We start from the raw sequence: 24402 nt of genomic DNA, 5'->3' as shown, positions 1-24402 counted from the left end.
GCGAGAACAAGTCACAGGAGCACATGCCCTTTATGCAAATCACGTGCCCCTAAAAGGACACTGAGAGGTCTGAGGACACACAGCACACACAGCAGGGTGGCCGTGGGGCAGAGGTTAACACTGGGCATCCCCAGGTCGCGCAGCAATGCGCTGGACTCCACCCCGATGTCCCCAACTGACTGAGGGGGGGCTGTCCAGCTGTGTGACGGTGCACGCCTGGCCTCTGCTCCCGTGAACACCAGGGCAGGAGGGGACTGCCCACTGCCTGCTTGAGGCTGGGCGCTGAGGCATGCCAAGTGGCGGGCACAGGGGTAGACCTGGACCCACCCCATGCCTCGGCCTCCCTGCCCAGGGCAGCTGTGGGGAACGGGCTGGGCTGCGACTCCACAGCCCCCTGCAAGCCGTGTCCCCACCTCCAACAGGAAGGGCTGGGCTCCATCGGCGTAGGCCTGCTGCCTGAGACCCTCCGCGGCACGGCAGGTGCGGCTGTCCTCACGGGACCCTGTGAACGGGGCTGGTGGGGTTGGGGTGTGCCTCCCAGGAAGTGACCCTGGAAGGCCCACATGATTCCCAAGAGGACCAGCTCTGCAAGAGGGCAGGTCAGACCCTCCTGCTGAGGGGCCCAGCACCCCTCAGGGCGGACCCCAGGCGGAGCAGAGGCGCCTCGGAGGGGCCTGTGTGGCCCCCGCCTCCGGCCCACAGCCCCTGGGCTCCTCACGCCTTGCTTCCTGGTTCCACTGTGGTGTCTTACCCGGAGCTGGCCTGGCCTGGTCCTCCCCAGGCGCACCCCTGCCCCAAGACAGCCCCGGCAGGCCGGCCCCTTCGCCCATAAGAGCGCCCTACTCCTTGCCTAGGGGTACAGGGCCTTCAGCCGCTTTGCAGATGGAAATTCCCCAGGTCACGAAGCCCCTGCAGGTCGCAAAACCCAGGACTTCCAAACCCACTTTGCTCCCTGAACTGAAGATCCCCGTTACAGGGCAGGGACGCGGGGGCCAGCCTGCCTCTCCCCCAGGGAGCTCAGGGCCAGCACCAGGGACGAGCAGGTGGGCTAGGGCGGCTGGGCTTCCCAGGGCTGCGGCCCACGGGCTCCTGCCTGACGCATGTGTGCACACACATACACGCGTGTTTGCATACTTGCAGGTGGGCACACGGCCTCGGTCACCAGCCTGCCCCACAGCAGCTCCAGGAAAAGCTCTGCTAACCCAGGTCACGAGTGGGACGGCCGCGGCCCTGTATGGCCCTGTGACCTGGCCCCCAGACCAGCCTTTCCCTGAGCCCCGGTCTGCCCCTCCCCCGGTCCTGGGGAGCCCCCGCCCAGGACACCCTTCCTGCCGCCTCAGGCCTGGGAGGCACCGTGGAGGCCAGTGGTAGGTGCTGCCCTTGCCGGTGTGCACCGCCTCCACACCTGATGCAAAGAGCAGCCTCCTCACTCGGTGCTGCCCTGCCCAGTCCCTCCTCCTGCCCACCCTGCAGCCGCCTGGGCCGGGAGGGGCAGCAGGGGCCCCCCCAGTCACCACTTATGCCAGCAGGTCGGAGCCGGGCCCTGGCTTTCATCCACCCAAAAGCAGAGCCCCAGTGGGACACAGGCGGATTCTCAGGAGAATGATGGTAGCCCCCCACCCCCCAAGGACAGCACCAACCCAGCTGACGGGCACTGGAGTGGGCACGGGAATAGGAGGGCTGCCAGGGGCCTCCCAGTCTGGGTGCCTGGCCCAGCAGCCAACAGCCACCACCCAGGCACACCGACACCCTCCCCGGGGAAGCGGGACATGGCCCGCCTAGGTCAGCCAGCCAGCTTAGAGGCAGCCTGCTGCACCCCATGTGCACATTCCAGCCTGGGGGCAGACAGGCTAGGAGGGACACCCCAGAGCGACCCCCAAGGCTCTGCTGTGTCCTCGAGCCCCTGGACCCACCGGTCAGACTTAGCTCTGCAAGGGAGTGAGTGGGGACAGGCATGGAGAACCACTGGCCTTGCCCGCAATGCTCCAGAGGACCGATGGGACAGGGTCAAGGGTGAGCACAGGTGAGCATGGATGGGCCGGACAAGCCCGGGACCTGGCACAGGTGGCCACACGTGGCACCTTGGGAAGTTCTGGGGACTCGCGTGCCTTCCCTTTAGCTCAGATTGGCTGTGGAGATGCAGGAATTAAAGACACTCTTTACTGTCTCTGGAAGAAGAGTGCCGATTTTACAGCAGGGTCACATCCCTGTAGCTCGCCCAGCTCTGGCTAAGTGTCCAGCCCTGGGCATTCACAGCTCTCCTTGGCCCACGTGGGGCAGTGGGACAGGAGGGGCACAGGGAGAGCTGGTCCTCTGCCCACTGGGGGATAGGAGGGTGGGGTGAGGATCCGTGGGGCCCACGTGGCTCCGAGAGCCGGAGGACACCCCGGGGGCGGGGGCAGTGTGACCCTCCCCCTGGGAATGTCCTCAGCAGCACCCACGGGTCCTTGGGGAGCTGAGGGCCCATCCCGGCTTCTGGGACAGGCCCACGTGCTCCCTGCCGTCTGGCACGGCCGCTCGCTGGAGCGGGGCTGCAGCTGCCTGGCCTCGTGAGGTGCGGGCACAACGGGCTACACATCTGTCTCCATGCGCAGCCGCTCCATCCTGCGCATGTTGTCCTCCACAGCCACAGGGCTGGTGATGTGCTGGGCAAAGTCCTCGGGGAACCATCCTGTCTCTCCATCCCTCAGCCTCTCGCCGTAGAACCAACCTGGACCCAGACGTGGGGCAGATGAGGGTAGGGTCCTGGGAACCAGGGACAGGCCCCGATGTCAGACCCCCACGCCTCTGAGCTGCTGTTCCGGAAGACACCAGGGCCAGGCAACACTTGGAGCGGACTGCCCCCTCCTCCTGCCTCGGGGGCCTTGCCAAGGCCGCGTGCACACCTAGCTTCCACTAGGCCCTCCACCCGCCACTGCCACAGCTGAGCTGGCTCCAGCGGGCTTTGTCTGCCCTGCGCAGGCGCACACAGGGTCCCCAGGGCACCAGACATCCTCCTCCTGCTTAGGACACAGCGACAAGCAGTCCTTAGGGACTTGGGGACATTGGAGGCGTCCCTGCAGGGGGGTGCCGGAGGGTGGAATCAGGCCGCCATGAGCAGAGCCCATGCCGGCGTGCTCCGGACCCTCGCAGGGCTCCGGACGCCCCAAGTGCCAGCCCACCTGCCGCACAGCCCCGCTCACCGTCCGCCCGCCCCAGGATCAGCACCACGTCAGCCTGCTGCAGTGTGACCTCGTCCGCCTCCTTGGCCAAGTAGGCCCTGGTGATCTCCACCTGCAGCAGGTCTGTGGCACAGGGAGGGTGTCAGGGATGGGGGGGTCCCAGGGCGGGTGGCCTGGGAGCTCTGCAGCCCATGCTGGGCAGGGCTTCCCATCCCAAAACATCCCCCATGGCCTGGCTCCCCTGGGGCTGGGGGTGGACCCCAGAGGTCCCAGCTTCCCTTTGGCTAAAGCAGGAGCCTCCCCAGAAACCAAAGGACAGGCTGTCCTGCTTTCAGGACCAGGGCGCCAGTGCCAGTGGAGGGGGCCCCCAGCCCCCACCTCTAAGGGGACCAGGGTGGGGCTGGAACTGGGGAACAGAGCTGTGGGCCAGCCTGCTCCAGCCGCCGGCCTGTTCTCCCCAGCTCAGGGTGGGTGAGGACTGAGACCGCGGGTCTGCGTGCACAGGGGTGCACATGTGCCAGGGCTGGGGCCCCCACCCGGCAGGTCACCCTGGGGGCAAGTGGCGATGTGGATGCCCCCCTCCATGCCACCCCCGAGCCACCTGGTGTGGGGCAAGTGCTCACCTTCTTTGCTGGGGGGGCCTTGCCTCTGCCGCTCCCCGTGGGTGAGCGCCATGACCCACCGGGCACGGTCACTCCTGGGGGCCAGGGAGAGCGTGAGTGAGGCCCCAGCCTGGTGACCCCCCCACCCCGCCGTGTGGCACTGCGGGAGCCCTCGAGGTGGGACACGTGCACACTGCCTGGGCACCCTTTCATGAGCTATAAGTGGGCAGTCCCTCTGGGCCCCCCAACCCACTATGCTCAGGAGCCCAGGCACGGGAAGACCCAGGGTGGGAGGGGTGGCAGGCAGGCGTCACCCCGGCGGACTGGCCTGTGTCACACCTGTCCCTGTCTAGGGTCAGAGTCGGGAGGCAGCAGCACCCCAGACCCCAGGCCACCCTGTTCCCTGCTGCTGTGCCTCCAGCCCCTTGTCAGTTCGCTATTGGAAACCCTCAGCCTCAGCCTCCCATCTGCTAAGGAGGCTGTGCAGGAAGGAGCCACTGTTCCTTCCCGTTACCTGTGGGCCTCTCACTGTCCCCCACTGCCCCAACCTGTGTTCCGGCCCCACGTCTTCCCACTGCTCCGTGGCAGGGGCCGCCTGCCTCAGGGCCTTCGCATGGCCGTGCCCCTGCGGGAGCGGCCCCCAGCTCTGCCTTGTGGCGAGGCTTTCCTCACCACCCCACCGGCTTGCCCCACCCTGCCCCGCTGTCTCCTCAGCCCTCGCCCCTGCGGGAGCCGGGCACTTTGGCCGCTCCCTGTGCGAGTGTGACCCCGTTGGGAGCGTGGGCTCCGTGAGGACAGGGCCGTCCCCGGCACCCACCGCGGCATGCGGCACAGTGGTGCTCGGGACACTGGGCTTGAATGCGTCCCAGCAGAGCGGCCCTCCTGTCTTACGTGGAGTCGGCAGACAGCAGGATCTTCTCCTGGCGGCCCTCGCTGTTGCGCAGCAGGACCACCTGGAACAGGTACGGCACGGAGGAGCTGCGGTTGCCGCCCCCTGGCAGGTTGGTCTCCGAGGGCTCCACCTTCTGGACCTGGACGTCGTCCACCTGGGCGTAGTCCTGGACCACGAAGCTGTCCTCACTGCGGGGAGATGGGCGGCTGGATGCTGCGGGAGTCCGTGGGCAGCGTGGGTCTCCCCGCCCAGGTGGCTCCTCCGCAGCAGTTGGGGGCCGGCCAGCCAGGTTGCTCCTGAGAGCTGACCTCCCTGGAGAGCAGAGGCCTCAGCTCTAGGGTCCTCGAGGCCTGGGCAGGCAGGCGCAGGCCTACGGACAGAAGCCAGAGCCAGCACAGGAGAGGCACGGGCCATCCCACGTCACGGTGTGGGGCTGAGCGTCCGCAGGAGGCTGCATGCGTGTGTCTCGGCGGGGCCACTGCCCGGGGCAGGCCCGGCTGGGAGGGGGCCCTGTTGTGCACCCCGACTCTGAGGTCAGGAGGCATAGGTGGCACCCCCAGGCCCCAGCCCACTTCCCCACCCCCCAGGCCATGCCTTCTGCCCATGCCCCACTGGCAGGGCCCACCTCTTCTTCCTGGTGACCACCAGGACGTCATTGAACAGGAACAGGTAGCATGTTGGCCGGCTGGCGAGTTTTCGGAAAAGCCCGGTTTCTTCTGCCACAGAAAGCTCCCCACGCTTCAGCAGCCAGCGGGAGGCAGAGATCAGCGGGAGGGACTGAGGGGGGACAAGCCCAGGAGAGCACTGAGTCCTGGGGCGCAAGACGTGCAGCCTGCCTCCGAGGTCACCTGGGGCTGCACTGACGGACGGAGCATGGCCCAGCTTCAAACAAAGCGTCCTTCAGTCGGTGGCAGGTGCTCTGTGCCAGGCTCCGCCCGGCGACCCAGTCAGGCCCATCCTGCCTCTGACCAGGCCCAGGGGCTCGCTGGGCCCCCTGAGCGCTGCTCTGAGCTGGGAGCAAAGGCCGCCCGGCGGAGGCCCCCACACGAACCTCACACCAGGCAAGGGAGCTCGGCAGCGTTGATGCACAGCCTGGGTGAGGGGCTGCCCACTCTGCGGGCCACCTCTGTGCAGGGGCCTTTCCTGCAGAGGGGCAGCCTCCCCGCTGCAGCCTGGGAAGCGGGCCTGGCCAAAGCACAGAGGGATAGGAGGCATAGGCGGCCAGGCCCCTGCCCTGCTGTGCGGACCCTCCATGGCCATGGCCGGCGTACGCCTGGCCTGGGGCTGGCACTCAGACCCAGCTGGCCCCCAACCCAGACACAGCTGATGCTTGGGGGCGCTGGGAAGGAGTGGGCTGTAGGCAGGCAGGGCGCTCGGGAGGGAGGGAGGAGGGCCTGCCCGCTAGCCTCTGCTCCCCAGACATGCCCTCAACACCCCACACCGCTGGGCCCTGAGCGCCCCATGCCCCCGGCTCTGGCCAGCACCGTGGCGGTCGGCCTGCTCTCCCGCCCCCATGCCTGCTTCAGGACTAGTTACGAGGTGCCGCAGGGGTGAGAGGCCCGCTCAGGGTGAGCCAGGCCTGGGACCAGGTCCTGACTCTGACCAGGGGCATACTCCACCCCACACAACACGAGGTCTGCTGCCTGGTGAGGAGAGGGTCAGGGCACCACATATGTGATCTGCACAGGCTTTGGGGTCAGCGAGGCAGCAGGCCATCACCACCCTGATGCCGCCTCTGGGAAGCCCACCACAGCCCACCCCAAGGAGCCTGCCCCACTTGTTGGGGCCTGTGTGCCTACCCTCCGTGGCTCTGCTGCCCCCTGCCTGCCATGCCCATGGCAGTGGCCCCATGGTGCTCTGGCCCATTGGGCAGCCTTTGGGGGTCAGCAGCTCAGCCTGGTTGACGGTGAGCTGAGGCCGGCCCACAGGGCTGCCTGGGCCCCAGTATCCCTCTGCGTCCCCTGCCTCCCCTGCTGTGAGCCCATAGGGCTCTGGGGCAGACAGGCCAGTGGAGGGGGTGCCAGGCTTAGTGGGGGTGGGCAGAGGCCGCCTCGGGGCCAGATTTAGGCAGAGCATTTCCCACAAGGACAAGACCTTCCCAGGGGGGTGCTTCCTGCATTGGGCAGGGACCCAACTGCCCGGGGGCACAGCAGGCTCGGGGGCAGGGGTCTGCTGGCATGGGCAGCCACTGGGGGATGGCGGGAGACCTATGGGGGTGGAAGTTTGAGCCCGGGCTGCTTGAGACGGGTGTAGGCTGCCTAGGCCCCCTCCCCCAAACTGACAGGCCATTCCTGGCCTCACAGGGAAGCCCGAGACCCAGTTGGCCGTGATGCCTCATCTCTGTCCTTAGCATGGCCAGCAAGGAGCTGGCTCAGGGTGGGGCCTCCACTGGGGCTGCCGCCTGCTCCCCTTCGGGTGGGTCTCCCCTCCAGCCCTGCAGCTCTGGGGGTGGGGGACACAGGCCAGAGAGACCTGTACACCACTGACCTCAGGCAGGAGGGCTGTGGACGTGAGCCAAGGCGGGTAGGAGCCAACAGGGATGCTCCCAGATAGGGAAACAGGCCTGGGGAGGCTGAGGCAGAGACCCCAGGGAAGGCAGGCACACCCCAAGGCCCCTCTCCAGCTGGGACACGCAGGGGGCCATGCCCCTGACCTGAGAGCCCCTGGGCTGGCATGGCTGCCTACCTTGACCTTGCTGAAGTCCAGCTGTGTGTGCAGCGTGTACATCTGCTCCGTGCGCTCCATCCTGTGGGCCCCCTCATTGCACTGTCTCACCAGCTGCAACGCGTGTGCACCCTGAGTGGGCTGTGCTGGGGCGTACCTGCCCCGGTTGCCTGCTGCACCTCCCCCACAGCTCCCTGGCTCCCACCCTGTGTGCCACCACACCCCCTCTGGGTCTCACTTGCACCACTGGTCCCATGGAAAGCCTGGGGTGGGCAACATGGAAGCCCTCCCTGCCCACCCTCAGGGTTCTGCCTCCAGATGGGTCTGGGCTGGGTCTCGGTATGGCCTCCCCTTCCCTAGCCCACCTCACCTTGCTCATGGCCTTGAGTGCACGGCTGGCAGCCTTGTACCTCTCAGGCTGGCCCTGGGTCTTGAGGCACAGCGTCTACAGAAAAGATACCAGATGTGTGTGCCAGGTGCCCTTAGCAGGGCTCAGGGGCCTGCGTGGGGTGGGAATCACCTACCAACACCAGACCCCAGTGGGGGCTGCAGGGAGGCCAAGGGCTGGTGCCCAGAGGTCCTGCCAGGCCCTACTGAGGTGCACAGCCCCCAAAGGGCTCTGCCAGATCAGGTTTGGGTGGAAACCTGCAGCAGGTGCTCCCCAGGACACCACCTTTCTAGTCTGTCTTTCTTGGTCTGGGGGGGAGGCCACCCACAGCACCTATTTCTACACTTCCCAGAGGGCCCTGCAGGGTCCGATGTCCTACCTGCTTGGACAGCTGATCCTCTAAACACTGGCCCCATGCTGCCCCTGGAGCCTAACTGGGCTCCTGCCATGTGCGTGCTCACATGTGCATGTCTGTGCACACTTGCATGTGCACAGGTGTACCTGCCAGTGTGCACATGTGCCTTTCACCCGCCACATGCCCCTCTGCCCCAAAGCTGGCATGTCCGAGGCAGTAGCCATTCCAGGGAGCTCCCTGGAGCCCCTATCTCTATCTGTGGAAGGGGGACAGTGACTGGGGCCCAGGCCACCCCAGGGGTGCATGCCCAGCACAAGGGGCCAAGGGGTGCTGGGACAAGGCAGCGACCGCCTCGGCCTGGTGCTCGGCAGGGTCTGGGAGGCACCGGTCCTGACTCACCGTGAATCAGCCTCCTGAACCGGGCGAGTGAAGGAAGACCTGCAAAGCCCTGGAAGGGCTCCCGGCAGAGGGGCCGGTGGGCGATGGTGGCAGTGGTCACGGCTGCTAAAGCCTCTGAATTGTGCTCCTAGCTATTAAGTGCAGAGCCTACTGGGCAAAGCGTGGAGCTGCGGGTCACAGGAGCAGCGCCCGTCGGCTGGGGCCTGGGCCCGTACTCACGTCGGTCAGGAGGGGCAGCCGGGTCACCCTCTGCATGGGGAGGATCAGGAAGGAGATCATAGGCAGCCCCCTGCATGCGGGCCGCTTCTCGATCTCTCTCAGGGCCTCGCGGAAGGCGGAATTGCTGCTTCTGAACAGAGAACAGGGCTTCCTTCAGCTGCGGCGGAGGCGGGCGGCCCACACGCAACTGAGCAGGACCTGCGGAGGCCAGGCTGCGGGCAGGACCGGCCCAGACGGAGCACTCACGTCAGCCTCTGCAGGGCGCGCTGCTGGTAGACCTCGTTGGAGCAGTAGGCCACGTAGGGGTGGAAGTGCTTCTCCGCGTGCTCCTCCAGGATGTCGCTGATGTCATCCACGCACACCTGTGCCTTGTGCCGCTGCTCCAGGTCCTCGAAGAACCTAAGCGGGGAGGGTCTGCTTGTCCGCAACGTGCTTGTGCACAGGCATGCGCAGACACGCACGCGCAGAGGGGACCAGCTAAGCTCCCGGGGGCCACACTGGGCAGGCACATGGTGGACCAGCTGCCCAGGCCACACGGGGCCCTGGATAGCCCTCCTGACAGGGCAGCTATAAGCCGTGGCCTCCCAGGTATGATCGGCTCCTTGGACAGTAAACAACTGGGCACATGCCCATGGCCGAATCCAAGGCCACTTCCTGCTGGTTCTGGCAGAGACTGAACGGGCACCATGGATGCAGGACGGATGGAGAACCTGTCATTTTGGCTTGATTCCCTGGGACTTGAGTTGGAGCCACCAGGATCTGCCCGGAGCCCAGGCACCCTTTGCTCAGGGTCAGGGTGGGGCCAGGAGCTCTGGGAAGGCTCCACAGAGGTGATCACCAGTCCCCCGCTTGCCCCAGGGGTTCCCTTCTGAGACATTGTCTGAAGGGGGCTGGACCTGCTGCAGGGGGTCAGATGTGCAAGGCTACTGGCCAGGGCCTCCGGCACATCTTGCAGAGCCAGAAGGCATGGGGCCCTGAGGCCCCGTCTCTGCTCCAGGCCCTGGCCAACGCAGCCGGGAGGCCCTCCCAGCCCAGGAGCGCTGGCCCTCTGAGCAACTTCCCCTGAGGGCCCTTCCAGGGCCGGGCTCCTTGGCCCATCCCTGGGCCTGCAGTGGCTTTGATGGGAGGGTCTTTCCCAAGTACAGCACTTAGGCTCCCTGGGCAGCCCACCTGGGAAACGAGACAGCTGGCTGACCTTTGGAGGTGGACCAGAGGGCAGTTCCCCTGCACAGACCCCCCCCCCAGAAAAAGGGACCCCCTGGTGGCCCACACACCTCACCAGGGAGTGACCAGGCCAAGGGCAACCAGTGCCACCATGGCCCTCAGTGTTCACCCTGTGTCCTGCAGTGTGACAATGACGCAGGGCTTGGGGGGCAGGACTCGGGGAGGGTCCTGGGTCCTCAGGGGCAGTAGGTTGGAGCAGTAGGCCACGTAGGGGTGGAAGTGCAACCCTGCCAATCTACGGGCCACTTGCCCCACAGAAGATGGGAGACTCACCCTGCCTACCCTTGGGGTTCACTGGGGGCAATGAAACCTTGGCTGGGAGGTGGGCAGGGCCTTCAGGTCCCACTCATGGGCCCCAGCAGGACCCTCGCCGCAGGGGTCCAGGCTTCCTATAGGCGGGAACATTCTGAGCCACGGCTGGGTGGTCCCAGCAGATGGGGATAGCGTGTCAGGAACAGACGGGGACCCTCCGCACTGGAGGGAGTGCCAGGCCCGTGCTGCCCAGATGCAGGGCCCCACACACGCATGCAGGCAGGCCAGGCCAGGCCAGTCGTTCCCTCCCATAGGTGACCCTGAGGGTTTCGCCGCAAGTTCTGGGAGAGCTGGCCATCAGCCACTGACCCAGAATAGCTGGGACGGCCACTGGGAATGGACAAGAGCTGCCAGGACACATCTAGGGGAGGAGGCCGGGCTGTCCCACCTGGGGACAGCTGTGGCAGTTGGAGGCTCTGGAGAGGTTGGAGTAAACATGTGGTTACTGTGGGGACACGGTGACAGAGGGGACCGCCAATGGGGGTCAGGGCTCTCAGCCCTGCCATGCTGGGGGACATGGAGCAAAGGGTCAGAGGAGCTTGGTGGAGGGGCAGCTCCTTCCCACGGCCGCTCGGTGAAGCACTGCTGACAGCCCGTCTTCAGGGACAAGATATACCCAGGGCTGTGGCCTGGGAGCTCCAACGGGCCCGCGGGCCCCGGACTCTGTGTGCGGCTCAGTGGGGGTGGGCCCACCACACTGAGATCAGAACTGGCTGCTGAGCCACCCTACCATTTGCCCTTCTACCCACCTGTGGACCCACCCCATCGGGTTTGAGAGGCTCAGGGAGGAATCTCCTGGGGTACAGGGCAACTCAGGGCTGAGCCCTAGCTACATAGCTGGCTGCCCTCCATGGGAGGAAACACCCACATCCCCATGCACACACACATACATGTGCACTCACACACACAGGCCTGTGGCTGCACACCCAGCACACCCCCCACCTAACCCCCGCACACTGCTCCCTGCCCCCTGTCCCTGCCCCCGCCATCAGCCCTGCGACCAGAGCCCTGGGCTGGCACCAGACATCGCTGGGCAGAACATGACCTGGGGTTGCAACTTGAGACCACCTTCTGCCAGCTCCGCCCTCTGGGCACCTCACACCTTGTCATTCAGCCCTCCTGGCAGGAACATGCCCGACACTCCACAGGGCTGTGCCCTGTCCTCCTGAACATCCTGGCAGCAGGGTACCTGGTGGGGGGGCACCAGCATGCCCACAGCCCCAGTGCTCAGCCAGTCCCCAGGGCCTATGGAGGCTCTTGTGCTCCCCGCTGGCCAGTGGCTGCTCCAAACAGTCCATCCGCAGGCCAGGGCCCCAGCCTTCCCCGCTGGGGCAGGCGGCTCCCGGCACCGAGGGGGCTGGGCACAGGCCTCACCTCTGACTGGCGCCCAGGACGTCCAGGATGTTGGAGAAGAGGTGGTGGTGCTCTGTCTGCGTCATGGTGGCCCGCAGCTCTTGGGCCTGCAGAAACTGGGCCACCAGGATGCCCAGGCTATGCTGGTAGGAGAACTCGGATGTGAGGATCTCGAAAATGGCCTGGGGCGAGAGAGGGCTTGCGTGAGGCGCCCACCACGCGGGCCTGGTCCAGGTGCAGGCGACTAGCGCTCAGGTCACAGGAAGGCAATCTGGGGGCGGGGGCAGGCCAGACTCCTGGCTTCGTGCTCTGGCTCGGCCACTTACGTGCCATGGGACTGGATAAGGACTCATTTTGTCTGAGAAGGGGTAATGGCAGCCACCCCCGGCACGACCTGCCCAAAGGCATCGGGCGGCATCCTGACTAGTCCAGGAGGGGCCAATGTGCACGGCAGGTGGCGTCGCCTGGCATCATCCTCCCACATATATTGTGGGCCACGCTCCTTGCCCAGTCCCTTTACCTCCTGTCTCTTGCGCTCCTCAGCGGGCAGCTTGTCCAGGATGCCCGACTCTACCACCTGCGGACGACAAGCCCAGGAATCACGGGGCCACATCCTGGAAGCCCTCCTCCCTGCTGGCCAGAGCCACATGGGTGGCAGAGAGGCCCAGAGAAGGCGGGTACCCAGGCTGGCCTGGGCAGAGCCGCCCCTCGTGCGACGCCTGGGGCCACCCTCGCACAGCTTAGTGCCGCTGAGCTGGCCTGTCCCTGCAGGGTCCTGTCCCTCACATCTTCTCAACATGGAAACCGCCTAGCCCAGAACAGCTCTGGGCAGCGGATGAAGGGGACAGGCACTGGGAGGGGAGCCCAGGGGCCGGGCGGGGCGGGGCTCTGTCCCCCAGGCAGCCCTGAGGGCTGGGAAAGCTGGTGGGCATGGTGGGGGCAGGGCTGCAGCTCAGACAGCTGGGCCAGGTGTCAGCCCCTGCCTGGGGGGACGGGTCACTGTCCCAGCTCTCTGGCCCCGAGGCTGCCCTGGCTGAAGTGTGGCTCACTCAGCCCCCACGCCCTGCTGTACCCCTGCAGAGCCTGCCAAGACAGCGGGTCCACTCTGCAGGGCCCAGGGCCACCTGGATCTCGCTTTCCTCCTCACTGGGCTGGGCAGGGGCCATCAACAGAGCCGGGTACAGGGCTAAACCCATGCCTCCTATGCAGCCGGAGGCTTGGCTGAGGTACCTTGAGCTCGGGTGGCTGAGATAAGAATCTCCATCAGCATTTTGAGGGCACCGTGTCCTGGACCCCATGCCTGACCTGGGGGATTGTGCACACCCAGCTGCCAGCATGCAGCTGGCACCGGCTTTATAATAAATGTGCACTTCCAGACCTTTCCATCTCCCTGCTCTCACCCCCACCCTGGGGCACCCCTGGCTAGGGACCCCACACCACACGGTGTCGTGGGGGTTGGTGGGCAGTCCCAGTGCCCCAGCCCCACTTGTCTCCATGGGGAGGTACATGAGGAGGCCACTGTCCCACAGGCCACCTCCCGGCCTCCCACCATGCCCACAGCCACAGCCAGCAATGTCCTTGGCTCTCGGGGAATGGGCCCAGGAGTCTGCCCCACGGCCAGCTGTGCCCTCTCGGAGAAGTGCCAGCTGCCCCCCCATGGATTTGCTCAGTACCAGGGCCTTCGTCGCACTGTGCTTTCTGCTGAGACCCCCACGGCCAGGCAGGGAAGGGCCCAGAGGGTTTGCAGTGTGGCAGGGGCTTGGCTCCATCGAAGGCGAGGCCTGGCTCCCTCCCCTGCCTCCTGTCTCCTGCCTCCTCACTCAGAGCCTCTGGGCAGGTTCTGGAGGCCCCGGGCAGAGCAGGGAGCAGAGGGCACGGAGGGCCTGTGTCCTTAACTGCTTTCTCCCCTGGGCAGCACCCCCAGTCTGCCCTGCAGGGCAGGCAGCTCTGAGGGCACCAGGAAGGGGAGCCCGCAGCAAGCTGGGTACAGACAGGGCCCTCCACTGGGAGGGCCTGGGCTGGCTGCTGGGCCCGCGGGCGGGGAGGAGGTCCCCCCGCGCTGCTGCCCCCACCCCGGCCCTACCTCCGGCAGCCGGCTCCAGGTCACCTGTGGGGGCCGGTAGCTCCTGACCACGATGGGGCCGCCCACCTTCTGGGCTCCTTCGGGACCAGACGGCTCATCGAGCAGGTCGTCGTCAGACTCGTGGCTGGTGTTCAGGCCACGCTCCCGGACCTCCTGGTAGAACCGGGGGTCTGGGGAGAAGGGCTGCGTCATCTGTGGGCCTGACGGCTCCGAGCAGGCCAGATCCCCCAGAAACCCACAGGCCGAGCCTTCCCGAGGAGCCCCCGAGAGCATCAGGCAGCGCAGGGCCCCCCAGGGCAGGCTCCCCCAGGGCCGGCTGGCTGCCTTGGCTGTGCTGGACGCGCCCAGGACAGGGGTGGCGTGCCAGTGGGGAATGTGGCACCTTCAGGCTTGGCTGAGCCGACAAATCAGAGCGGGGCAGCGGAGGGGCTCTAGGTGGGGGACTGGGTGCTCGTCCCCAGAGCCCCCCACACGGAGTGCAGCTTCCTGCCCTCCCGCTGCACAGCGGCTGCTCCGGGATAGGCGGTGCGCGGCCCAGGGAGCCTGAACCCTCAGCTCCCCGCCACACCTGCTCCCTCGCTGGGCAAGCAGCTGCTGCCTGGACCTTGATGCCTCCCCACTCCCGGGCCTGTGGCTGTCCTCCGAGGTTGGGGGGTGGCAGGGAGGGAGGGCCCTTCTTGGCTGGGGCCACTGCCTCCTCAGGACCCTGCCCCTCACACCTGCTGGGCACTCCATCCTGGCTGGGAAGGCACCTACCCCTCGACCTGCCCCTGGAGTGCCACTGGCGTCCCACCCTCAGCGGCCTGAATTGCACGGCTGGGGCCCAGCCCATCGCCCACATCCCCAGGGGCCCATGTAGGCTGCAAAAATTTCAAGCAAAGCCCACAGCGTGAGTGTCTGCACCCCTGTGGCCTATGCCTTGTTTGGCCTTGGTCCTAGCGGCGCAGCCACTATGGGCCTGGCACGTGCATGACGTGCTTGACATCTCCCGGGGGTGAGTGTGGGGGCTCTGTCTGTCTCCTGATCCTGGGATAGCGCAGAAAGAGTCCAAGAGAACTTTCTCGACCCCTCAGAGCTGCATGGTCAGATGGACTACTAGGGTCACTGCAGAGATCGATTCCAGGCAACATACTCTGTGTCAGGTCATCCAAACCCTCCCCTCTCCCCGGACAGCCCCAGCGGGACCAGCCTCCTGGGGCCCAGCCTGCAGCCACCTCTGGAGGCCACACTCACCATCCTTGAATGAACCCTTGTGTGCACGTTTCCGCCCCAGCGTTCTCTGCACAAAGGAGTCACAGACACCAGCAGTCAGTGGGGAGGAGGGGCAGGTGTGAGTCTACACTACTCCCCCAGGGCCCAGAGACATCACAGCTCCACATGTTGGCTTCACAAGGGATATGGGGCCAAGTGGAGGGTGGGTAGGATGCAGCGGAATCAGGGTTCAGAGCAAGCAGGGCAGGTGACTGAGGGCTGGGCAGATCCAGGAGGACTGCCTGGAGGAGGAGGTAGAACTGAACTAGTCAAGGAAGGAGGGGTGTTCCTACTGGGTCTGGAGGGAGGCTCAAGCAAGGCAGGACAGGTGTAGCTGGGAAGGGCTGAGAAGGTGAGGGGGGAGCTGCACACAGGGGCCCAGAGACTGGGCCCTGGGGTGTCTGGGGGAGCTGGCAGGTTAGTGCTCTGTTCCCGGCACAGACGTGGGGTCCCGGAAGCTGACGGTGGGGTGGTGGTGGGTGGGGGCTGGCAGGGCTCTCAGGGGCCCCACTCCTGGGCCCCACCAGCTGTCACTCAGAGTGTGCTCTCTTGGCCAGGAAACACCATTTTCTGTGACTTTGAGGTGCGCTGGCCCCAGGAGCTGGTTTCTTGGAACAAGTTGGGGCCTGAAAACTCCCCTTGCTGGTCTGGAATACATGGTGCTCCCAGCCACGGCTGGCACCCCTCCAGCTTCCAGGTCTGGGCATACACTGGAGTCCTGGGCCCCTGCTGTACCCAGGACTCCCCATTAGCACACGAGCACCCCGAATGCCCTGGGAGCCCTCCTAGTGCCTGCCCACTGGGCTCGTCCCGGTGCCCCAGCACTGGCGTGCAGGCACTCAGCAAATGTCTGCTGAGCTATGAACCAGCAGCGAATGAACAGACAGGCCCTGCAGGCCTGGGCCTGGGTGAGCGCAGAGTGACGAGGTCCTGAGGCAGCTTCTGGGGCCCTGGCATCTCAGGTAGGCACAGCTATGCCCTACCTCCCAGGCCAGGGGTCCTTAACTGAGGACAATGGCTTTGGTGCCCTGCCCCATGGCTCTGTACCCTCGGTGCCAGCACTGATGGGTGGTTGTGCCACAGCCCATGGTCACTGCAGGCGTCTGTGGCAGAGGCGTCTGGGACAGCAACCTGGGCCCAGAGGGCCCTGAGCAGGCGCCCTTCCCGCCAGCCCCAATCTCCCGAGGATGGCGAGGGGGTACCGCTGTCAGGCAGGGACGGGAGGCATCAGGCTCCTGAGCTGGAGAGGCCAGGAGGAGTCGCTGTCCTGGGTCCCCCGCGGGAGCCCCTCTGGCAGTCTGAGCCCAGGCAGCTGCCGCCTCGCCGCCACTGCTGAAACCCATCCTTAGACAGGCCCTCTTGGGGCCCGGTGTGGGTGCTGGCTGCTCCTGAAGCTCTGCTCCCTGCCGTGGCTGAGAGCGGGGACACCACAGCCTGGGGTCGTGGGTAAAACCCTGGACCTTTCTAAACCTCGACTGCCTCGTCTGGGAAATGGGCACATTCACACTCAGCTCATGGCCTGGCCGTTGGGCTTCACTCGAATAAGCAGTGCCAGGATCCTGCACACAGTAGGTGCTCACTAAACAGCAGCCACATGAAGGCAATGTGACGGCCAGGCCCCTCCCTGCCCACAGCCCCCATCCAGGCACGCAGCCCCCTACCTTATTTCTGGTGGGGTGCCGAGGTGGCTGGCTGGGCTCCTCGGCTAGAGCCTGGAGCCTGGGGCTGAGCTGAATGGAGCCCCCCTCGCCTCCTGGCGGCCCTGCACCCCTCATGGCCGCCCTGTAGGACTGGTTCCTCAGGTTCCGCCTCAGCATTGCACCGGAGCCCGTGTCCACGGCCATGTCGTCCAGGGAGAAGCTGGTGGTTGGGAGGAGCTGGGGGTCCCGCCGGGAGGCCTCCTTGCTGAGCATGGCTGCTCCGAAGCTCTGGTGGCGGGCTGGGGTCTTGGTCTTGCTGGTCATGGCCAGGCTCCGAGGGATCAGCTGCTGAGTGCCCATCCTGAGGGCCACAGGGCTGTGCGTACTCAGGACCACGGCCCTTGTCTCCTCACCCTCAGGGGCTGGAGGCGGGGGCGCCAGGGTGTCCAGCTGGGTGGCGGCATCGCCCCTAAGCTGCAGGGAGCCTCGGGCCATCCGGAGGCTGGGTGCTGGGTTCCCCTGGGCATCGAGCTGTAGTTCTGAGTGGAAGCGGCATTCCAGGAGCTTCTGTTCCAAGGAGCTGTCAGAGTGCCGCTGAGACATGCTGAGCGGTCACAGGGGCCTGGGGGCAAAGGGCAAAGGTCAGGGAAGCATGTAGACACCCACCCATGGCCCCGCCTCTTCCTTCTCAGCCTCTGCCTTGGCCAGACCCTGTGCCCAGGATGCAGCACTCAAAGGGTGGTGACAGCCTGCAGCAGAGCCGGCCATCCGTTGGCCCAGGACCCTAGGGAGGTCAGAGCCCAGCCGGCCAGGGAGGGTCGGGACAGTCTGAGCCGGACTGGAGCAGGGGACAGGTGGCTGGCTGTTTGAGCTGTAGGGGCTGGGGGGGAGCAGCCTGCACAGAGGCTGCCCTGCTAGGCCACCGAGTTTCCTCTGGTGGTGGCACACACTGGGAACAAATTCCTGAGCTGGGGGTGTAAGCGTAGGGCCATGCGTCCTGCAGACCTGGGCCAGAATCAGCCACTTGGTCTCCTGGCACCACCGCTCATGGTCAACATGAGGATGAAAAGCTTTTCTGGGCCTGCATAGAGAGCGTGGCAGGGACCCAGGCCTCGCCTTGCCCGGAGTCCCAGAGCAGCAGGGCCAGCTCTGCTGGGCTGGCGCGAGCACACTACTGCCTTTGCTCCCAGGGGCCCTGGGATTTATTCTCCTTTAGCAAATGAACAACAAGGCCCAGAGAAGCCTGGGGCCCCAATCTGGCTCATCCTGAGGGGCGGGGGGCACAGGAGCTCAGGAGGGCATCCTGCGTGGGGTGGCCACGCCTGCGCCGACCCAGCACCTCCTTCTGCTGCACTGACAGCTTGCGGGCACCGGCTTCCAACTTCGTAGATCGAAACGTGACACAGAGAGAACTCACTCCTACAATTCTTCCCCCTCTGCTCTTAAGAAAAACAAGGACAGCTAGTGTTTATCCAGCTCATACTCATGTAAAACTTGTATACACGAAAATGATGAAGGCCAGGAGAGGGTAGAAGCCTATTTTCAGATGGAGAAACTAGGGTTCCAAGCCACCGGCCCCAGGTGGCCCTGCTGGGAGTGAGACTCACCTTGGAGGTCCGGCATGGCACCCTGTGCCATTGCCTGCAGGTCCGGGGAGGACACTGACCTAGGAGTTTAGCTAACCGCTTTGTGGAAGTGAGGGTGTGACCTGCTCTCAGCTGCCCTGGGGGGTGTGCAGCCAGAGGTGGCCAGGTGCTGGGCCTCTGGAGTCAGGGCTCCCTGGACCGCCAGGACCCACTAAGCCAGGTCCCAGCCTGAGCCCACCTCTCATACTTGATGCCCATCCCACCTGGTCCCTCACAGGGTTTGAAGCTCTGGCCCCATAGTCTGCCAACATCACAGCAGTCACAGCGCTGCATCCACTGGAAGCCTGGCTCTCTGCCCACAAGGCTCTCAGCACACAGGCGCTCTGCTGCCCCCGTCCCAGGGAGGTAAGTGTGCCTGAGCCTCCCGGCCACAGGGAGGGGCTGCCCAGATCCCTGGCCTCCCCCACAGCAGGATGGCCCACGCATTCCTGGGGACATTCCGAGTCACCAGCCAGCGACCCAGCGACGGCAGCAGCCCACTGGGCCTCCCCCTGGACCTGGAAGCCAAGGGCGGGTCTGCCCTGCCCCAGATACCCTCCCCCCGTGTCCACCCATCTGCATTTGCCCAGCCCTAGCCAGGAAATGGGTCTCTTTAGACTTTATGTATGCTTGCCGGACAGAGGGCCCCAGTGGGCAGCCCGGGCCTGGGCTTCTGTGGCCCCTTTACTCTACAGGGAGGCGGTCACTGTGGGGCATTCTGCACTGTTCATAAGAACAGGTGGCGCTGAAGGGCCGGCATGGTGACTGCGCCCCAAGTGCCTGTAAGTCCCCTGGCCCTTCCTCCCCCTCCTTCCCGTCTTGGGCCTGCGTCTTCCTGACCCCTTCCTCAAAGCTGGCACCCCAGACCCAGCCAGAGGAACGGCCTCTCCCAGTGAAGGGCAAAGTCTGCTTGGGGCCAAGGTTCCCAATGGAACCTGTCGGGTGAGCCATGGGCGTGACCTCTGCTCCTAGCAAGGCGGCTGCACCCACAGGCCTGCGGCGCCTCCAGCCGGGTATGGGACCTGGGCGGGGGCACAGTCCCACGCAGGAGCTCCAGGCCCCTGGCTCTGTCACGGTCCACTGCACCTGCCCCCCTCTAATGCTCAGCTTAGCACCGAGCTACCAGACGCAGGGTCGTAGGCAAATAGCACCAAAAGGCTTATCAGAAGACAGGCACAGGCGTCCCTCCCAGCGGATCTGCCCTCCGGGCTCAGCGGCTTGTCCCTAACTTTTCAACAAGGCACAGACTGCTATCTGCGGTCTCCTAAGTGTGGGCACTCCTGGGCCGCTCCTGCCTCTCCGGGCGGTGTGTGGAGGTTGCACCAGCCCCTGGGTGTGTGTTTGCAGGGCCGGCTGGTCAGAGCCCCGGGCTAGCACCACACCTCCCTCGTTAATGATTCCCTCTTGTTGACAGGCTGGCTCACCTCCTGTTAATTTTTCCCGGCGCTCCAGGGTCCCTGCCGTGGACCGCACGCTCCACACAGTGGACATGTCAGCTCCATGCTTTCCCAGAGACCCCGCCTTCTCCCCTTCTGCTTTTCCCCCTGAAGCTCCTCCGGGTCCCCTTCCCTCCCTCCGAGGCAGCCTCAGGTAGAACTGCCTGAAAACGTCTTCTTTCTGCTTTCCTCAGCTAACTGGCTGGGCCTTGCGTCCTGGGGGAGATTATTTCCTTCCGGAATGGAGAAGGCGTCTTCCCTGGTCCTCAGCTTCGGCTGCCGGTGACTCATCAGTCTGGACGTCCCTCCTCAGACTGTGAGCCGAGGCCCCCCGCCCTGCCGAGGGTGTGGGCTCCCCGCTCTGCTCCGCGGATGGGCCTCCATTCACTCCCCGAGCCACGGTCTCGTGTGTCCTCTAACCTACTCCTCGTCTTTTCTCTCAGCCTGGCTGTTTCCCAGGGTCACCTCTGCGGTCACCCCTCCCATCTGTCTTCTCTGGGATATCCATCAGAGGGGACCGGGGACTCTGGGTACATCCTGGCGGTGAGCCCTTCTCTCCGGCTTGGTCATCTTAGTCCTCCTGTGGCGGGGGGGACCCCTCAACACGCGTTCCTCCCCTCCAGCTTCTGCTCCCCCCCAGAGCGCCTGCTCCTGTTTCACGTGGGCCGAGTCTATCACCGTCCAACAGAATGAATCGTATTTTCTTTGAACTGGCTTCTTTTCTTTCCTGGCTGGTCTCCAGTCCTCCACACACTCTTGTTCCCCTTTGTCTCGGCCTCTGTCGGTCCCTCTCTTGGGCACCAGGCTGTCTTCCCACACCTGGTGGTGCCGGTGGCTGTCAGCTCCCACTCTGGAAACAGGCACGGTGCCGGCGGGTGGCCTCTGCGCCTGGTGTTCCGGTGCACATGAGTCTGTGCTTCCGCCTGCCAGGCTCTTTGGGACGCGCCCCCAGCCCTCAAGGGTCTGTATCCGGGGCCTGTCCTCCAGCCACGTGGTTCTGCAGAGCTCCCACCCATGAGTGCTCACCCAGCGCTGGCCTTTGCCTGGTATCCTGGAGCTAGTGCAGGCGAGGGGCCGCGACTCTCCTTCCTGCTGCCCTCGGCACGTGCCAGCCATGTTGTCCAGGCAACAGTGTCATTGAGAGACACTGGATGCCCTGTGGTGGCCCCTTGGGCCACAGAGGTGAGTCTGCTGCCCACTAAAGGCAGCCCGGGAAGCTCCCTGGAGATAAGGACAGCAGGCAGCGAGGGCCGAGTGCTGTCTGTCCACCCCGTGAGTGTGGGCCCTTCGGGAGAAGGGACAGTTTCCTGCTCAGTTCCCACCAATGGTCAGGCTCAACCCCCAACCAGCAAGTGAGCGCTGGGTGCCCCAGGCTTGCCCTGCTCTGGTCTCCTTACCCTGGTCCCACGGGCCCTGGAGCTCCATGTCAAGAACAAAGCCATGTGGGTACCTCGCTTCAAGCAGCAGAAACCACCAGGACTGCATCCCTGGAGCTTCCAGCCTGGTCTGCACCCCCTTTTGAGTGACTTCCTGGTGCATCTGCTCAGGGTGGGCTGGGGCAGGGGGCCCAAGAGTTAAGTCCTCAGAACGCAAGGTACTCAGCCTTCTATTTGCCACTCAGCAACCTGCCCTGGTGTCCCCGGCACATGTGCAGGGGCAGGTAAGGGGGCACTTGGGACTTGGGAGGGAGGCATGGTGGGCTGGGGGTCTGGACATCCTGCCCTGCCTCTCCGTGGGGGACCTCGCAGCCGAGTCACCCAGTCCCTTGTTCTCCCCAACAGATGGGCTTCCTGGAGCCCTAGTGGGGTCGGGCCAACGCTCCTGCTTCCCTGTAGAAGCATAACCCTCCCAGCTGGGCCTGTGGTTCATGTCACAGCTGCTCTCACAGCCCCAGGACCCAAATCACACCGAGTGTGGGACCCACTGCCCCTCTGATTAGGACACCACCTGACCTCCATCCTTGGGGCACCTCTGTCCCTTCTGTCCTGGCTGCTAGGTCCAGCTGACCCCACTGTGCCTGGTGGGGCTTGGCCTCTCTGGAACCCTGGTCTCTGCTCAGGCAGACTTGCCCCACAGTGATGGCCTTGTGCTTAGGTAATTCTGCCCAGCCAAGCTCAAACCTCAGAGGCACGCAGCACGGGGACCAGGGATGGCTTTGTAAATTGAGTGGCACACAGCAAACAGCTCCATTTGCAAGGTGCCTGGGGCGGCGCAGGGGCTCTTAGCTGGAGCACCCGTTACTCCCCAGGGGACACTGACAATGTTCAGAGACATTCTTGGGGGTCACAACTGGGGCTGAGCTAGCCTCATGCAGTAGAGCCCAAGATGCTGCTGGACACTACAGGGCACAGGACGGCCCCATAATAAGGAACCATCTGGAACCAATGTCCACAGTGAGGTGGAGAAACCCTGGCTAGTTAACTAGAGACTCGCCTTTCATGGTGGGGGTCTGGGGATACCCACCTGGCTGGGCTGAGCCTCAGACACAGCCTGGCAGCAGGGAGGGGCAGCGGTGTGCCTGGCAGCACCTCCTGCCTGAGCAGAAGCCTCCTGCCACCTCCCTGCTATGAGGCCTCCAGGCACGGACAGTAGTCAGAGACCACCCACCTGGCTCAGCCCACAGAGCCCACCCATCACTCCCCAGCTCCTCTCTCTGAATCCAGATATCCCATAAACATGGCCCCCGTCCCGGGCTTGGCCAGCATACACGGTATCTCCCCAGAGGCGTCCCAGCTGGGAGATCAGAGCCCTGACTCCGACAGGCAGCCTGGACAGGTGACCAACAGGTGTCCTCCAAATGCTTTCTTGCCAGCTGAGGCCTAGTCCCTCTCCAACCTTCCAGAAGGTGGGTGTTTCCCTCCCGGGCAGGTGAGGAAGCCAGGTACAGAGGGAATGTGGCCTGCAGGGGCCAGGCTGCCAGTCTGCAGAGGGGTGGGCAGGAGCTTGAGTGGACCACTGCCCCAGCAGGCCAGCCATGCAAGTGGGGTTCCTACTAGCAACAGACGCTGTTACAGTCAGCCCCCTAGCTCGGTACCCGCACAGGCAAGGAGACAGCGGCCAATGTACACAAAAACCAAAACTAACATCCTGGCCCGTCGAGTCACACTCAGACTGCGGTCCTCAGGGGCAGCAGGGGACCCTGGCTGGCTGCCTGACCTCATGCCTAGGTGTCCAGGCAGCAGGAGGGGCCCTGTGCTCTGCTCACCCATCCATTGTCCAGGTAACTTGTGTCCAAGTGACTTAGGACCTTACTTCTTCTGGGGGGCTCCGCAGGCCCCCATGTCCCATCAGTCCCTCCCACCAGGGCTGAGCCCTGCCTTCTGCCCACAGCTCCTGCCTGGACAGGGCCAGTGACCTACTTCTCAGAGAGGCTCCTGTGGCCTGTGGGTACAGTATGGGCAGTGACCAGAGTAGAAGCTCACCCAAGTGACCAAATCAGTAACCTCTAGGTGGATGCCCCTACTACCCCCATTTTACAGATGAGGACACTGAGGCCCAGAGGGCTTAAGTAACTTGCGTTGGTTCACACAGAGCCAGGATTTCCACCTTAGGTCCCACCCCTAAGTACTAGGCCAGGGGCGGGCAATGTCAGGATGGACAGGTGCACAGGCCTGGGGGGCCCCAGGCAGGTCCTGCGGTGCCAAACACCCCCTGAGACCCCCACGGGGAAGTGTGGGTGGCTCACCTCAAGTGGGCGGGTGGGGGTGGTATCAGGCCCTGCCTCAGCTCCAGGTCAGAGGCAGAGAATGCCCCCACACTGGACGCTGGGCTGATGACCCCCCCAAACCTCAAAAAGGCCCCTTGGTTCCCAGATGCAGGAGCTGCGGCGGGTGTCTGAGCAGTAACGGGATGGAGCGTCGCCTTGGAAGCACCCCCCTCCCTGCCCCGAGGGCCTGGGGGGCGTTTGCTGCTGGTTCTGGCAGGGGTCTTACTCTCGGGGGTGTTAACTCCTGGGGCCAAAGCAGGTTGGGCGGCGGATTCCTGGTAGTCGGGGGGCCATTTCGTCTCCCTCTGACCCCTTCTCAAGGTCCTGGAGCTTTCTAAGGGTCAGCGCTGAGAGTCTAAGTGGGGCTCCCGCTGCAGCTGAGTTCCCCTCTGGGGCGAGGGAGCCCCTGGAGGCGGCGGGACAGACCCCTGAGGCCCGGTGGGGGCCCTGGGTGCAGCCAGGCCAGGCCCGCAGCGGCCCGGGAAAGGGGCCCAGAAGGTTCTCAGACCCCTGGGCGGGGCCTGCAGGGGCAGCGAGGGGAGGACAGGAAACCCGAGTTCCCGGCCCCTCTGCGGGCCTTCCCCAGCCGCCTCGCCCCCCGGGGCCCTCCCAGGCTCACCTGGACCGCAGGCGGAGGGCAGCCCGGTGCAGCGGCCGAGGTGCGGCCTGTCCGCTTCCAGGTTCCGCGCCCCGGCCGGGCGGCCGCGCAGGGCCCCGGCCCTCGGTCCCTCCCCGGCCCCGCCCCCCACTTCCTGTGCGGCTCGGTGGGAGGCGGCGCGCCCCGCCCGCCAGGGGGCGGCCAGGTGCGGGCCAGGTGCGGGCCAGGTGGGCGCCCGGGCAGGCGGGGTGTGGGCCGGCCGCTCCGGCTCCGAGCCCCGCGCAGGACGCGCCGGCGGGCGTTTCCCCAGTACCTGGCCGTGCCGCCCGCGTCACCTGGCCCGTCCGCACCTGGCCGGCGGGTGCCCACGTGACCCTAGGCCGGCGGGCTGCAGTCCGGCCGTAGTCCGCCGGCAGCAGCGCCTTGGGGCCGCGCTCCCCGCCCTCCGCTCCCACGCCCTCTGCCGGTGGCCGGCGTCGCCTGCGGGTGTGGGG

At 65.4% G+C, this 24402-nt stretch overlaps 1 protein-coding gene across 3 annotated transcripts; it reads right to left on the bottom strand.

Annotated features, from left to right (window-relative positions):
• ARHGEF16 (Rho guanine nucleotide exchange factor 16) lies at positions 1 to 24256 on the bottom strand. 3 transcript variants are annotated; one of them, XM_036999715.2, is made up of 15 exons: positions 23930 to 24256; positions 16565 to 17165; positions 14886 to 14931; positions 13653 to 13822; positions 12090 to 12146; positions 11591 to 11751; positions 8927 to 9079; positions 8681 to 8810; positions 7690 to 7764; positions 7341 to 7433; positions 5281 to 5432; positions 4655 to 4843; positions 3785 to 3858; positions 3183 to 3284; positions 1 to 2745 (listed from the first exon to the last, which is right to left on the bottom strand). In XM_036999715.2, the coding sequence occupies exons 2-15, from the start codon at positions 17144 to 17146 to the stop codon at positions 2687 to 2689; spliced, it is 2043 nt and encodes a 680-aa protein (XP_036855610.2). In that variant the 5' UTR covers positions 17147 to 17165; positions 23930 to 24256; the 3' UTR covers positions 1 to 2686. The 3 variants fall into 3 exon arrangements, with proteins under 3 accessions (XP_036855610.2, XP_036855609.2, XP_036855608.2); XM_036999714.2 differs by having other exon boundaries at positions 1 to 2710; positions 13677 to 13822; positions 23930 to 24253; XM_036999713.2 differs by having other exon boundaries at positions 1 to 2710; positions 23930 to 24251.
• Positions 24257 to 24402: the final 146 nt, after the last annotated feature.

Source organism: Manis javanica, chromosome 4 (assembly GCF_040802235.1).
Source record: "Manis javanica isolate MJ-LG chromosome 4, MJ_LKY, whole genome shotgun sequence".
In the NCBI taxonomy this organism is placed as follows: Eukaryota; Metazoa; Chordata; class Mammalia; order Pholidota; family Manidae; genus Manis; species Manis javanica.
Note: the sequence above shows the minus strand (reverse complement) of the source record. Positions and strands in the feature narration are given on the sequence as shown.

What these genes read in the sequence shown, in the direction of transcription:
- ARHGEF16 (XM_036999713.2), bottom strand. Translation starts at nt 17,146, where the DNA reads ATGTCTCAGCGGCACTCTGACAGCTCCTTGGAACAGAAGCTCCTGGAA. An exon ending in GGCACCCCACCAGAAATAAG is followed by an intron (nt 14,932 to 16,564) that starts GTAGGGGGCTGC and finishes TCCTTTGTGCAG; the next exon opens with AGAACGCTGGGGCGGAAACG. An exon ending in CAAGGGTTCATTCAAGGATG is followed by an intron (nt 13,823 to 14,885) that starts GTGAGTGTGGCC and finishes CCTTCTCCCCAG; the next exon opens with ACCCCCGGTTCTACCAGGAG.